General features: G+C 52.3%; 1 protein-coding gene across 1 annotated transcript in view; it reads right to left on the reverse strand.

Moving 5' to 3' along the window:
• Positions 1–7,099: 7,099 nt before the first annotated feature.
• The window catches only part of SH3RF2 (SH3 domain containing ring finger 2), a 30,172-nt gene continuing 21,846 nt past the window's right edge, over positions 7,100–15,425 (reverse strand). Inside the window, exons 4-8 of the mRNA XM_054389399.1 lie at positions 14,137–14,231; positions 11,922–12,119; positions 10,459–10,676; positions 8,351–8,697; positions 7,100–7,384 (exon numbers count right to left, since the gene is read on the reverse strand). Of these exons, the coding sequence (XP_054245374.1) occupies positions 7,100–7,384; positions 8,351–8,697; positions 10,459–10,676; positions 11,922–12,119; positions 14,137–14,231 (1,143 nt within the window). The remainder of the gene's footprint in view (positions 7,385–8,350; positions 8,698–10,458; positions 10,677–11,921; positions 12,120–14,136; positions 14,232–15,425) is intronic.

The raw sequence follows: 15,425 nt of genomic DNA on the forward strand, positions 1-15,425 counted from the left end.
TTCAGAATGGCCTTCTTAAAGATTTCTACCCCACTTTTGAGGGTCACCATTCAAGCTGGGCAGTTCTTGGTGTGTGGCAGCTGTAACCCTTTCCTGTCTCCCAGGCTGTGCAGTGGGGCTGGGAACCCCAGTGAGAGTGACTCTAGCACTCAACAGAACCCTTCCACCCTGGGAAATCAGCATTGGCCTCTGAAGCCCCTTCCAGTGAAGCCATGAGTAGTTTGTTACCAGAAGAACTGGAGATCTGATCACAGCATGGCTCTTGGCACCCAAGAGGCAGTTTGTGGTGGCAGAGCTGAGAGCTGCTGAGATTGTTCTGAATGTCATCATTTGCTCTGGAAGCACTTGAGCCTTGCTGTAGATGTGGTGGAGGTGAGTGTGGAGCTCAGTAGCTAGAAGACACAGAAGCAAGCAAACCCTTGAGAGGGAACTGCTGTAAGGTAAGGCAGAATGGTAGAGCAGGAATTTGATCTGCTACTCCACAGGGTCACTTCAGATATGTGGATCCTACCCACAGCCCCAGCTGCAAAGCAGAACCAGCACAGTACACCTGAGGAACTGCCTTGTTCCCCCAGCTTGTGTTATATGATGGAGCAGCAGCTCTGAGTAGATGCTCATGGTCTTAAAGTGCTGGGTGGGAGCAGGGCTGTGTGGGGCAGCTGCTGTGTGGAATGGTGCAGCCTGGAGCAGAGGCTGTACAGGAAATGTCACTGTGTAGTCAGGCACCAAGGAGCTCTTCCCAAGGCACGGGGAGACACAGCCAAGGACTTTCACACACCAAGCATCCTCCTGTCCTTTTAGTGAAAGCTGTGGAGGTCCAGCACCTCTCAGAATGTGTCTTCCCTGGCAGAAGGTTCCAGGTCACCAGCTGAAATGAGCTCCCCAAAGTGCAGGAAAATTCACCAGATCAGGTCTGGATCTGCCCTGTGCGTTCACTGTTGAAGTGGAGTGACCTCAGCAGGACATGCAGGATGAGGAGGAGAAGCTGGTCCTTGATCATGCTACTTGTGTGGCATGACCTCCTCCTTCCCAGGGACACTGGAGAGGGGCCAGGACTTCTGGCTGCTGCTGAGAGGGTAGCCCAAGAGCTGAAGCCATGGGCTGCCACCAGAGCCCATGGGACCACTGCTGCTGCTTAGCTGAGACTGTCCCAGTTAAACCTCCCAGTGAGGGAGCCTGAGTCATGAGTCTTCTGCCCATCCAGCCCTTCTCCCTCACCACCCACCATGCAGAATGCCTTGGTTGCAAAAATAAAACGTGTGAGGATCTCTCAGCAGTGTCTCTGCTGCTTCTCCTCCCCTTGGGTGGGTATCGTGCCCAGTGCCCCCAGTCAGCTAAACCTGGGTCTGATGCCCAGGCACCCCAGCAAGTCAAACCTGGGTGTCATGCCATAACCTGCTCTTTCTGCCAGCTCCTCATCTCGCAGCAGTTTCACAACCCAGTGGTGGCTCTGAGAGGTGAGCCCAAGCTGCCCTCTTCAGCTGGCCCCTGTGATCTGAACGTTGAGTGCAGATCTATTTGCAGTTGCTGGGAGAGCAGCAGTGCCCTCCTCTTCCTGCAGCTGAAGAGTTTAGAGCACAGGGAAAGTGCCGCAGGGCATTGGTACAGGCTGATGGAAGCAGGACCAGGGTCCTGTCCCTGCCTTTTGGGATTTTCTTCTGGCCACCTAAAGGGAGCAAAGTGCTGTACTTTGTTGCACTTTAAAAGGACATTAAAAAAATAAATCAGAACTAGAGGAGGGAATCATTTTGGTTGAAAAAGGCCTGTAAGATTGAGTCCAACAAGTGTTGGACCCCACCACTGAACCATGTCCTTCAGCACCACATCTCCAGGGCTTTGAAACACCTTCAGGGATGGGATCTCCATCACTGCTCTGGGAGGCCTGGGCCAGGCCTTTTGGGGAAGAAGTTGTTCCTTATGTCCAACCTAAACTTCCCCTGATGCAACTTGAGTCTATTTCCTCTTGTCCTGTGACTTCTTCCTTGGGAGAAGATGCTAACACCCACCCTAATGGCTCCAGCCTCCTTTCAGGGAGTTGTACAGAGCCAGAAGGTCTCCCCTCAGCCTCTTTTTCTCCAGATTAAACAACCCCAGGTTCCTCAAGTGCTCCTCACCACCAGCTTTTCTACCCTTCTCTAGACCTGCTCCAACAGCTCAGTGTCCTTCTTGAAGTGAGTAGCCTCACATCATCCTATGATGACATGACATTGTCAATCCTGTGCTTGTAGGTGCTTACTGGGGTAAAGAGCATTGAAAATAGCAGAAGCATGAGCCAGAGCCTGGCTGGAGAGCAGGAGAGCAGAGCCTTCATTCCCAACCACCACCCCAGGTAATCCTCTTTCTTCTCCTCCTTGCTGTTTGTTCCCAGCTAGTGAAGGAGCACCCCGAAATAAAGGGCAAATAAACATTCCTGGGTTTTTTTCATGCAAAAAAAGTTTTAATGGTAGACCAGAGCTTCCCAGGGATGGAGAACCACACGTATTGGGTGCTGAAAGTATCACCAGGACCCACATTTCCTCTTGGTGACCCCCAGCACTGGCCAGCTGAGCTGGTGCTGCACACATGCTGCAACCGCATCCTGCCCCTGCAGGGTGTGAGGAGCTGTGATCTGCTCAGCTCTATTTAATTTAATTAACCTACAAGCTACAGAGCTAAAAATCAGTGCTAGAAACTTAGATGAGTAAACTTCTGAGGACTGAGAACACTTTGAAACCATGGGGGTTTTGGCTACAGAAATACAAAATAAATACCTTGAAGATTAATATAAACCAGAAAACTAAGATCTGTGTTTATTGCCTTCTCTCCTCTCCCCAGCAGTGCTCAGTTGGAAAAGCCTTTAAAAAAAAAAAAAAAAAAGACTTTCACATCATGGAAAAAAATATTGAGCATCACCCAGTTTGTGCAAATCTCTGAAGAATAAACTAAATGCATGGGGCTTAGTTTCCCCTCCCACCCACCACCAAGAAGGGAAGATTTGATACCCTCCTCTCTCTGAGCACATACATGTGGGAATGGTCCCTTCCAGTTGCTTGTTTAGAGCAGTGGGGCTGCAAGGCTCTGCTCTTCCCTGGGCTCTGTGCAGGAAGGAGCCAGCACAATCCCCTGGGCTGTTCCACAGGGATCAAGGTAACGACCCCTGGCTGATCCCAGCTGCCCTTATGATTTATTTTGGGTGGAGCTTTGGTATAAATGGGTGGGGTTTGTACTTTTATTACATGTGCAGTCTTCATCAGCCTGCCTGCTGTTGGGAATCCTGTGTGCCAGCCCATGCAGTGCTTTGGGATCCCTTCCCCACACCCTGTGTGGGGCAAAGAGTCACAGAATGACAGGTTGGAAGGAACCTGGGAGGCTCCTCTGTGTGTGTCTGCATCAGGGATGTGCAGAGCATCAGCTGATGTTGGTTTTCTTGTCTCTGCTGCCTCTGCTCATCGTTCTTCAGGAGACACAAGGGCAGCTGAGGCTGGGGGCAGTCACTTGGTGGAGCACAGGGAGGTCTCTGCCAGGCCAAGCAAGCAATGAAAGCTGAGCTGAGGGGTGCTGTGTATCCAGCTCTATCTCATTAACTGGGCAGCAGAAACGAGCAGACAGAAAATCAGCCCAGTTCAAGATCTTCAGAGAGGGTCACTGATGGTCCCTCTGTCCCTCTGTGCTGCTTTGTGCCCTTGTCCAGAGCTCCTTTTCTGACAGCCACGATGTTCTGGATGGTGGGAGCCTGGATCAGCCCCAGCACCACCAGCTGGGCCAGCAGGAGGGATGTCCTCATTCCAGAAGCTCAGGAGACTGCAGATACCTGCAGTGGTGTCCTGCCTTCCTAAAGCTGCTTTCTTTGTGCTCTGTGTCTCAGGTGATGGTTGGTGGTAAAACAGGAGACTGCAGACTGGGTGGATGAGCAGGGCCAGGGCTTGGACCACCTTCTCCACGCTGTTGAGAGTGCAGAGGGGAGATGTTCCTGAAGGGCAAGGGGTGGCCTTCCCTCATGAGACCTCCTGGCCAACTCAGGAATGAGCAGGCAGGGCCCCAGTGCTGCTGGTCTAACCACTCTTCACTGGGAAAATGGGCTGAAGGGAGCCTGGAAGGTGGGAAGGCAGGAGGAAAGTTAAATGTATCTATGAAAAGAACAGAAACCCTTGAAGCGCTCGCCCACATCCATGTGATGCCTCCCTCTTCATCACTACCTAGTTAAAACAAACACAAATTGGATGACAGCAGCCAGAGAGGGACAGGGGTTTGGAGCAGATCCTCAAGGAAGATGCAGTGGTGCTTTGGGCCAGCAGCCCAGAGCAGAACCAACAAACATGGAGTTTGCTCACGCTCCAAGGCAGTGGTGTGGTGGTTCTGCTTGTGGAGTAAAGGTGGCTGGAGCCACTGTTCCAGAACAGATGTTCTTAGTCTGGTTCAGTCAGAGAATTTCTCTCTGACAGACCCACCATGGTCAGCTTCTCTGTGGAGACAAGGATCACTTGATGGGCACTGCCTTGCTCAGGGCTTGTGTCAAAACTCCATGCTAGCTCCAGCAGGTTCTGCTCCATCCTGGGCTTTTGGAAGAAAAACCTCAGAGCTCTGCTCCCTCTTCTCTGGGCTGTTCCTTGGTGTAATAGCACTGTCCAGGTGCCTCCTCCTAGGTGTTGCAAGGAGAGGACTGGAGAAGGTGAGGAGCACCAAGGAAGGAGTGGAGGATGTAGCTGCTTTGCTCAGTGGCTGCAGTGTGGAACCAGTGGGCAGGGGTGCCTGTGGGAGCAGGACACTGATTAGAGCTGTTGCTTTAAGAGGTCCTGTTTGCAGCTCTCTCCCTACACATTTGGAAGATATTTAGGGCACTTGTCACCATAGCATCAAAGCTCTGAAATATCCTGTGCAAGAAACTGAGACATCTGCCCCAAAATAGCTGCCTGCTCTTGTACCAGAGCTGCCAGTGCTTCCTCTGCCTGCCGGTGGATGTGTCAGAGCTTCCTCTGTCCCACCAGCCTGATGTTGTCACTTGGCACAACGCAGCAGGTTAAGTGCCAAGTCCAGGAGAGATCTCTCGTTCTTTGGGAGTTATTTCTCTCAAGACTTCGGTGTCCTGTAGTGGGATGAGGGATTTTGCAGGCTTCCCTGTGGGCATGTGAGTCCTTATTGCTGTTGATCCTGGGATGAGAGGGTGGCTTTGTTCCATAGAGTCTTGCAGGATAGGGTTGATTGTCAATAACAAGGAGGATCTTTAGCTCATCATCTTGTTCATGGCTTTCTGGGGACACTGAGCTCTGCTGAAGCTGGGGAGATTGTGGCTGCCCTTCTTTGTAGAGTAGGATTGAGATCACTCTGTCCTCTCACCAGAGAAGAGCCCAGCTGCTGCCAGCCATGTCAACCCTGCTCATCAAACTGAAGTTAGACCTGGGCTCTGTTACGTGGGCATGAGATGAGGACCCTGGTTTGAGGGCAGTGAGAGGCAGGAACTCTTCCTTCCCTGCATGCACATCCCTGCCAAGTGCTCCTCTGGGATTCACATTTCCTGCTGCTCCTTCTCTGCCAGTACTTCCAGCTGCATGATGAGTCCTCATGTAGCTCCAGCCACCTGTGCCACCGTCAGCCTTTGGGAGGTCAGTCTAGAAAGGCCTGGGATGCTTGGTCAGCAGGCTCTGGCTGGGGTAACAATGGGCAGCATGTGAGGAACTTCTGTGCTGTTGCAGCTGCTGAAAATCTCTGCAGGCAGGCACCAGCTTCCTGCTCCATGGACAGAAAACATCTGAGAGTAAAAGAACTAGGGAATGATTTTATTCATTCCTTTTCTTAGTTCCAGTAGAAAACATCCTTCCCTGGGGCTGTGCCCATGCCTCAGAGAGCTTCTGTTGACCAGTGGAGTTAATTTCATGGCTTTTGTGTGCAATTAGCTAAGGATGGGATTTCACAGCCATCCTGGATGAAGCACAGCCACTGCTGTTAGCAGATCTGGTGTTAGTGGCTGGGATGGGAGTTGCTGGTCTCCAAACCGGCAGTAAAAACCAAGCGTGCAAACCAGAAGCTATTATGCAGGGTTTGCCAGAGAGCAGGGCACAGCTCTGACCTGCATTGCCCTGGATTCACAGCAGGGTTCTTGGAATGGGGTCAGCTGCAGGCTGGTGCTGGTGCTGTGCTGGCAGGGGGTGGCCTGTGGCACGATCAGTGCCAGGTCCTGCTCTGTCACACAGAGAATGTCCCATGCGCCTTAACGTGGGCTCAGACCCCTGAGCTCCAACCCAGGATATTTACAAAGCACTGTCTGAGGGGGTGGGTGGTGGGAAGGAGCTGGAGCAAGCTCATGGAGGTAGCTGGTGGGTACTTAGAGGAAAGCAAGCAATGAGGAGAAGCAGGTCAGCCTGCAGAGCCCAAGTGCCTGTGGCACTGGCATGTCCCTTTCCAGCATCTTTCCTCTCCAAGTCACCTTTTAAACTGTATTTCGTGTTAAAACTTCTGGGCTAAAACCAAACAGAAAAGCAAGGAAGCAACCAACCTAACACAATAACAAAAAATTCTGGGTGAAACCACCCACCCTGCCCCTGCAAACAAAAACAAAAACAACCAAAAAAGGCAACAGGAACCAGCCAGGAGCTTACTGAGTTTGCTTTATGGTTTCTTTACCCTGCAGAAGCAGCAAGGTAATGCACCTGGGTTTTAATCTCTAGGGGCTTTCTTGCAGCAGTGAGGAGATCAAAACCAGCTCAGCTGTATCTGATACCTGAATGATTTCTTCCCCCTCCTGCTGCTCCTCACAGGCAGCTTTGCAGGACACCAAAGAACATCAGTTCTGAGGATGCCACAAACCTGCTTCATGTCTCCTTAGGGCCATGGGGCTCCTCTAGCCATGCTCAGCACAGCTGGGGCCAGGCCAGGACACTTCTCTGCAGAGCTGGATGCTGTTCTGCCCAATCCTGCTTCCTCAGAAGCTCTCCCAGTTCTGCACAAGCCTCAGGCTTGCAGGTCCTGTGGGTGCTGGTGGCATGGATTTGTAGGGACATGGGGAACAGCTGCCCCTGGCCGTGGGATGGGCAGCAGTGGAGGCAGCAGGCTGGTGGGGGTCCGAGGTGCTGGCCCCTCACAGCAGGGAGTAGAGGAGCTGAGGAGGCCAGCAGAGCAGGGCCCCTCAGTTGGCAGAGATGCTGCTGTAGCTCTTCTTGCCGGGGAAGGTCAGTGGCCCCGAGAGCTCCAGCGCCAGCACCTTGGGGTGCAGTGCCCGCCGCTGGGGCAGGGGGCTGCAGCCGAGCCGGGGCGAATAGAGCAGGGCCAGCTCGGGGCCTGGCTCCGGCAGCAGGGCCTCCAGCACGGCCACCGGCTCTGTCCTGCCCCGCGGCAGGCTGGGCGAGGGCTGCAGGCTGTGCCGCTTGGGTGGCGGGGGGCTGTGGTTCTGGAACCTCACCGTCTTCACTTGCTGCAACGAGAAGGGGATCAGAGTCAGGGTGGGAACAGCAGCCACCCATCCTCCCAGCTGTGATCTGCCCTGGAGAAGCAGGGGCGAGCTGAGTGGGGGCTGACTCATTCCTGGGGGCAGAGGATGTGTGTGTGATGTGGTGTCCATGTGTAATGTGCAGCTTGATGGCAGGGGAAAGAGACACCAGGGACCGGCATGTTGTGGTCCAGCAGTGCCATCAGCTAGGGCAGAGACTTGGGGGAGTAGTCTAGAGAGCCACCACCCAAATCAAGGGGAGAAAATCTGGGGGCAGAGCAGGTGGCAGTGGCCACAAGGAGGGGTTGGCTTGTCCTGCTGTGCCCTTTGCAGAAACCCCCTGTTTGCTCTCCAGCTGGTGACGTTCCTCCTAGGAGCTTGGAGGCTGGTTGGACTTTCACGGGTTTGTGGAGCAACTTACTCTCTGGGTGCCACAGGAAGAAAAAGTTGTCACTAGGGCAGTTTGCAGGAGGATTTTATCTTTGTGAAATTTCCCTCTGGCTGACAGAGGGGACAGGGATTCCTGTTCCAAGTGGCTCAGCTAAAGCTCTGTGGGAGTGAGAGGTGAACTCTGTCAGACCAGCCTGACACTGGGGCTAACACCCATGTCTGTGGCATTTGCTCCTTCCCTCCCAGACTCTCAGGGACCTTAGTGGGGCTCTTGCCCAGTGCAAGACCTCAGAAAAGTCTCATGATTTGATCGCGACTGAACACGCTTTGCATGGAAACACCTAAACCAGCATCTTGCCTTTCCAAAGGGCTTCATCTAAGCAGCAGCATCAGCAACACAAACACCTGACTCCTTAACATGGGTACCAGTGAAAGAAGAAAACCTGTTGAGAATGGAGTGAAGCCCTGAAGGGATTTGGCGCTGCTCATTACCCGGCCGGCCATGAACACCTCCCCGGGGGGCTGGAAACCCCTGAAGCAGCAGGCGACCCCCGGCCGTACCTTCTCGGCGTTGTTGCGGGAGGTGTCTGGTTTCACCAGGATGGACGGAGGGGCAGAGGCTGGAGGCTTCGGGGCTGCCTCGCTCTTGGCTGGAGGCTCCTTGGCATCCAGGATCACCGAGCTGCACACTGAGGGGCTTCTGCTCTCCCCTCCTCTGCCTCCCACTGCTGGGGAAGCATCCTGGGAGAAGCTTGACCTCGCTGCTGCCTCAGCCGTGCCGACTCCAGGAGGGACGGTGTGGAAGAGCTGCAGCTGCTGAGGCCGCAGCGCAGTCATGGCAGGACGCCGCAGGGAGCCGGCCACCAGCACTGGGGTCGCTGTCTGCCCTGGCCTCTGCAGGGACCCATCTGTGGAGCGAGAGCCACCCTAGAGTCAGCAGGGATCCCCATGGCATGGCCAGAGGGGAGCAGTGGTCACAGCCCCCCCTAATAGCCCCGTTCTCAGGGATGCTCTGGGCTCCCCAGGGACCACCACATGCCTGCCCCCATGAACTGGAACCAGTAAAGCTGGCTGCTCCTGTGCTGAGTCAGCCCTCTGGAATTACTCAAATGACCATGGATGGGCACAGCTGGTGGGATGGACTCCTCACCAGCCTTGCAAGGGAGTTCATAAGAGCTCCCTCTCCTCCTTGGCAGGAGTGTCTCCTGCAGCCCCAGGCTGTGCAGGTGAGACACATGGATTGGATCTTTGTGGAGGAGGAGGAGGAGGAGAAGAAAGATAGATATGGAGCTTTCCCCCCCCTAACTCTCTGCTACATCAAGGCTTTTGACTCTGCAATTTCAGTGGGTGACTCCAGCTTCTCTTTATTTGGTGAAGTATCTTTTCTGCCCTGTAGGCTATTCATTGTTTTATGCATCTCAGATATTTCCAAGCTGAAATTTCTGTTTCTCCTGAAATAGAAGTTATTCTAGTCTCTGATCATCCTCTTGCCTGCTTCTCCTGATATGACTCTGTTCTTTTTGAGGTACCAGAAATACACAAAGTGTTCAGGTTGCAAGTTCGTCAGAACTCCCCCAATGGCACAACTGAATTTTTACCCTCTGGTTCTCTGGTTCTTTTCTTATTAGTGCCTAAAAAGACTCTAAATCAACCTTTTTTTTTTTTTTTTTTTTTTTTTCTTTTTAATGACTTCTGAGGATGGCATTGGAGCCCTCTGTGACAATTCCAAAACCTTTCTCCAGAGCCACAAAAGCTAATTTAGGGGGCAGGGCTGTGTGTGTATAACTGGGATTATTTCTTCCCATTTCTGTTTCAGCTGCAGCTGTTGTGCCCTGTGCTGGGTGTTGTGGATTTCTAGGGCTGGATTTTCTGGTCTGTGTTCTCCAAGACGAAGGCACAAGCCCCTTTTGGTTGTGTGCAGTTCATGTTTGCTTTGCTGGAGTTTGGTGTTGTTTGCTACATGAGGGCAGTTTTGCATCTAATGGCCTCTCTTACTCTGTTTAAAGTTTTTTTTTGGTTAACCAGTGCATGTTGAGTGCTGTGCCCATTCTTGCTGAGGACATGGCCATCAGCTGCTACCCAGAAGCAAGATGTGCCAGGCTTTGGGGCAGTGCTGGTTGGTACAGGTGAGCCAGCTGTCATCACCCCCAGCTCTGCAATTCCACTTTTGCAGGGAATTAATCCCCGAAGGCATTTCACCTCCTCCCCTGCCAGCCTGAAGTGTTGATCCACAGCAGTCAGGGAAGGCTTTGCCTCACTCAGCTAGGAGATGGCATTTTCCTTCACCTGCAGCCCCTGTCCTGGCATGGCAATGCTGCCTGTCCTGTGCACTGCAGCCTGGCTGACATAGGACCCCTTGGAAAGACCAGGAAGTGGTTTCACAGGGGACATGCAGCTGGGTGACAGCATGGTCACTCCATGTCTGCAAACCTGGTGTGGCCCCCCCAGCTCACCTGTGGGTCACAGGAGATGCTGTGAGGGCCTCAGGGTGCAGCTGGTCTCTGCTTGTGTTGGAGCCCAGCCCTGTAGGGGGACCACCCAGGAAAGCTTCCACCCTCCTGGCTATGGTCACTTCAGTTTTAGGGCTCTGGTGCTGGTTGCAGGGAGCCAGTGTGGTTTGGTGGGGGACAAGTCTGGCTTCTCCCTCCCCAGGGCCCCCAGGCACTTACTCTTCCTGGTGCTGCCACGGCTGCGCCGCAGCGATGCCTGTCCTGTGCCTGCGCTCCTGCCAGGCGAAGGGATGGGCACAGGCAGCAGTGCTGCCTTCAGGGGCCTGCTCTGCCTTGGGCCATTCTCTGAGATACTGCCTTGGGAGGAGAGTGAGGAGGTGGACAGCGTCCAGGAGGCATACAGGGAAGGCACCTTTGTGTCAGACAGACTGGATTTCCTGTGGGAAAGGGCAAAGAGAATCAGTGAGGCTGGGCTTGAGCATGTGAGGAAAGCAAGAGTTTGCCCCAAAGGCAGCTCCATGGCTCAGTGCAGCTGCACAGCTGCCAGGGCAGGGTCTGGTGGGGAATGCTACAGGTGCTACAGTCACCCCCAAGTTTCTGATGCCTTTATAACAAGAGCTTCCATTTCTCTTCACCTGATTTCTGAGAAGTTGTTCCAAACAGGGTTAGATTCATGACAGTAACCCCATGGCATTTCAAAAGGGACCACCCATCACCAGCCCTCCCCTTGCAATTTTCCCAAACACCTTCCCTCCTACCCCATCTTACCCCTTCCCTGCACAGGATCATGCTGGATGGCACCTTGGCCTGGGGCTCTCATCATAATGTGTTTCTAGCCATGGAATAACAATATCCCAGTCCTGGGAGAAGTGCTCTGACTTTGCCCCTCTGCAGAAGCAGAGCAAGCAGAGCACTACACTATAAGCTGCTCTTCACTCCTGAGCATATGCAGGGCAACCAAGGACATAGGCAATTTTTTTTTCTCTCTCCTAAATTGTGTATTTTAATTATTGCTCTTTCTAATGCTTGTTTGCTTCATTAGATCAATCGTGTCCAGTGCTTAAATGCTTGCTCTCAAAGAGCCTTCAGTTTGTGGTTTCCCTCCTGGCAGGACAAAGCCCAACTGAAGTCATCCAAAAGAAATAAAGGTGAGTCCAAGCACAACCATGGTGCCTCTCATCCTGGTCCTAGACTCATCAAAATGTGCTGGTTGTGTCACCTCTAGGGCTCTGGGGCTGAATTCAACAGTCTTGGGAAAAAAGCTGCTGACATCTGTTGACATCTCAGGTTTAAAACACCCAGACTAAGGTTGATGTTGTGCTGTTCACTCATCTGGACTCTGTACCCTCTCCAAGGGGAACACTGCAGGCCCCCTCCACTCTCTGACTTCTCCCTGCTGCGGCACCGGGCTGTTGGAGGAGATGTGACCCCCAGGTGGTGCATGCAGCGAATCAATATCTGGAGAAATAAAATGAGTGGAAGCTGCCAGCTGTCAGCCATAGAGCCTTTTGGGTTGGAAGAGACCTTTACATCCCAGGCAAGGGACTCATGGCCCTCGCTAGCACTGCAGAAATCCCAGTGGGAAGAAGACCCCAACTGTCCCATGTCACAGAATCACAGAATCAACCTGCTCGGAAGAAACCTCCAAGATCATCAAGTCCCCCTGTTCCCTCTCCACATGCTTTTGTTTGGTGTGAGAACAGCCAGACCTGAAGAGGGGAGTGACGTAGTTGCTGGGGAAGATGCCGACTCTGCCGGTGGCGAGGGACATGCCCCGCAACCAGCCCTCCTGCTCCTTCCCGAAGACACGGACCCCTTCCCCCTTCTGCAGCTCCAGCTCCTCGGGGCCATGGGCCAGGTAGGGGTGCAGAGCCACGCACCTGGGGAAAAGAGAGGTGAGTGAAGGCAGCTGAGGCATGTCCTGCACCTCCTGTCTCAGCTGTGCTGGGAACTGGTGCTGCTGGCTCTGGGGGAGCTCCTCGCCTGCAGCCTCTTCCACCATCAGCCAACGTCTGGGTGCTGCTGTTACTGTGGGGTGGGGAGAGGCTGCCTGTGACTCTATGCCAGAGGGGATGCAAATAAAAGAAGAGCCAAGAGGAGTGGAGAGAAAGCAGTCAGTGGTGGCTGCCCCAGAAGTGCCAGCCAAGGGCAACAAGACAAGTGGTGCGGAGGAGGAAGCTGCTGCTCTCTACCTACCAAGGTGAGTGCCTCATTGACAGAGCTGGTTGAGGGCTTGATGTGTCCCTGTCCTCAGGCAGCACAGCATGCAGAAGAGCAATCAGATGCTTCATCCAAGAGATAGCAGCAGGATTTCATTCTGCCTTTGAAGGACACGGTGAGCCAGAGGCCCTGCAGCTGCTGGCCTCTGACATCACCAGGAGGTATTGGAGGAGCAATGCTAATACAGCAACCCATGTGCTAACCCCATCTTCCTCCCTCTCCTCCTCTCTGCCACCAGATTCCCTGCATAGACTAATGATGAGGCTTCAGCTGCTGCCACAAGGACCTTTGAGAACAAAGTGGGCAGAGAGGAGGTGTATGGCTCAGCTCTGGGCTGGTGAGGAAACCAGACTGGAAATTACTTTGAGATCCCCTCTTCACTTCTCTGTTGTGATTCTGGGACTATGCTGAGGTGCTGAAGCTTCTTCTTCATAGGGAATCATGTGTGACCATGCAGCAAAATATGAGCAAATGGCATGTTTGCCAAAACTTTCTCCTATTTGTTCTTGTAAGAACTGTAATTATTGTCTCCAGGTTAGCACTTCTAATTTAACTGCATTGTTGTTTGTTTTTTTTTTTTTTTTTTCCAAAGGGAATGGGATCTGCTCCCAAATATTAACAAGCTACAGACCAACATAGCAATTATCAGGTACTGTTTAGAAAATAGAAACCACAGGCTATTTGTGTAGACAGTAAAGGACTATTCCATAACTTCTCGAAGGGTTTCTCTGTCCTGCTGTTCAGAACAACCATGTGGAACTATGACTTGACACACCTGCCTTTATAAGGTGACTTCTCCTTCTGTGCCTTGCAGAGAGCAGGTGAGCTCTGTGCTAGGGGGTTCTAATTCTACAGTGGTTAATCACTTCATCCAGAAGTCACCCTGAAGGCCAGGACCTGCAAACCCTGGTGTGATGTTGCAGGGCTGAAAAAGGAGTTGTGTGAAGCAGGCAGCCGATCCAAAACTCTCACACCATTCTCATTCTCCACTTTATTTTAAGGTCTTGGGCTTTCTCTAGTGCTCAGAGTTGATGTGTGCCATGGTCTGGCATGACCTGTGGTAAGGCATGGAAGCAGCCAACACCAAGAGCCTGGCCCAGATTTACTGATTCCATGTCCTAGTGCTTCCCCAGCTTTGTCTCACCACCGTGGAGCTGCCATTGCCCTGCAGACATCTTTTGCTGCTCTGGGGTTGTCAGGTGGCTACCACAGTGCCAGGCTGGGGAATCTTGGCTAGAGGAAAACAAATCATCACAGAATCATCTGCAAACTGTAACTCTGGGAAAGTTTGGAAGGATCAGACCTTCCAAAACACCAGAGACTCTCAGTGTTGTGAGATAAATAACTAGAGGCAATTAAGGAGCAATTAGGTTTTTTATATTTAAAGACTTTAAAATGTACTGTTGAAAAAGAGGCAGATCTATCTGTCTATAAACACTGGAGTAAGGGAGAAGGTGCAAGGTCAGCTCCATTCAGCTGTGGTGCTAAGTCTCTGTGACCCCTGCTAAGACCAGTCAAGGACATTCTCCTGTGGATCTGCTCTCGGAAGCTGTGCTCTGGTCTGCCTTTACCTCCCAGCTCAAAAGAATCTTTGGCTGGAGAAGCCTCAGGAGAAGGTAGAGGAAATGACACACATCCCCCCTCCCCACCTCGATGTCTTTTGGTTTCCTCACTTACATATAAGATGACATGTGGTGCTGCAGGTGGGGAAGGGTAACGATGGCTGCTGAGTGCCCCAGTGATCCTGGTGTGGGGTAGTAAGATGCACTGACCTGTGGGGAGAGAAACAGCAAAGAAATCCACATCAGTCACAGTACTGGGTTCTGTTAGCCACTGCAAGAGCAGCTAAAAGCATTTGCTAGGATTCACCCACCCGTAAAAATAGCCCAACCCAACCCAACCCAACCGATATTTGGGGAAGAGTTTGGAGTATTTGACAGACAAAAAAAAAAAAAAACAGGCAATGAGAGGAAGACTCATGGTCCTTCAATACCAAGGTGCTCTCCAGAGAATGGTCCAGTTGGACCAGTGGTCATTATCTCATCCTGTAAGTAAGGAACTTGTTGGGACAAGTAAACTGGTTTGTGAGGAGGCTCTTGGAACGACAATTGCACAGGAGCTTAATCTCACAGCCATGATATCCAAGAGTTATATTTGGGTCCTGAGCCTTTTGTCCAAAGGGTGAAGGCCACCCAGTAGAAAGAATAGAAGAGATTCCTACAAGTGTCAACTTCCCCAGTAAAAGCTGTCCTGCTCTCCTGCCCTGCAGCTGGAGAAGTTAATAGAATGACCTCTGAGGCTGATTAACTCTGCACCTCCATCTCCAGCATACTCTGCAGGTTGCAAGGACTTCACCCTTCCATGCTGCTGCTGGAGCCCAGCTACTTTGGGCGGTGAGAAGCTTCCCAGCAAGCCCAGGAGGCTGCAGCAGCAGCCCTGGGGAACCTCAGGCAGGCAGGCAGCAGGCTGGGCTGTGGCTGGAGTCCTGCTCTCCAGCAAAGACCACAGGATCTTTAATGATGCAAGTGAGGGCTTTAATCTCTTCTTCATTTCACATCTAATTTCTTGTGGTCATGTCTGTACCACAGTGCTGGGGCACTGGCTTAGCAAGGACCTAGGGGAAAAAAAATGACTCACCAGCTCTGCTGCTCTCCAGTAAATGAAGTTAATTAAAAACCCCAGCAACTGCAGCTTCTGTCTCTGGACCTGGAGCAGCAGGTCAGCTTCAACCCACCTTTTCATTCCTCATTTTCTAGTGCAGGTAGGGTCAGACCAGGCTCTCAGGGAAGTGGAGCTGATTAGAAATTATAATTCTGGTTTAATAATTCTCATGAGCAAAACCTTCGACATTTGGGGATTTGATGTTTCTTTTTCCTTCAGTGGAGCAAATGATTCCTTTTGCTGGTTTTCCTGTGTGGAGATGTCCCCACCAGGATGCAAATCCCAATGCTTTCCATCTCTGTTCC

Source organism: Indicator indicator, chromosome 18 (genome assembly GCF_027791375.1).
Source record: "Indicator indicator isolate 239-I01 chromosome 18, UM_Iind_1.1, whole genome shotgun sequence".
Taxonomy (NCBI): Eukaryota; Metazoa; Chordata; class Aves; order Piciformes; family Indicatoridae; genus Indicator; species Indicator indicator.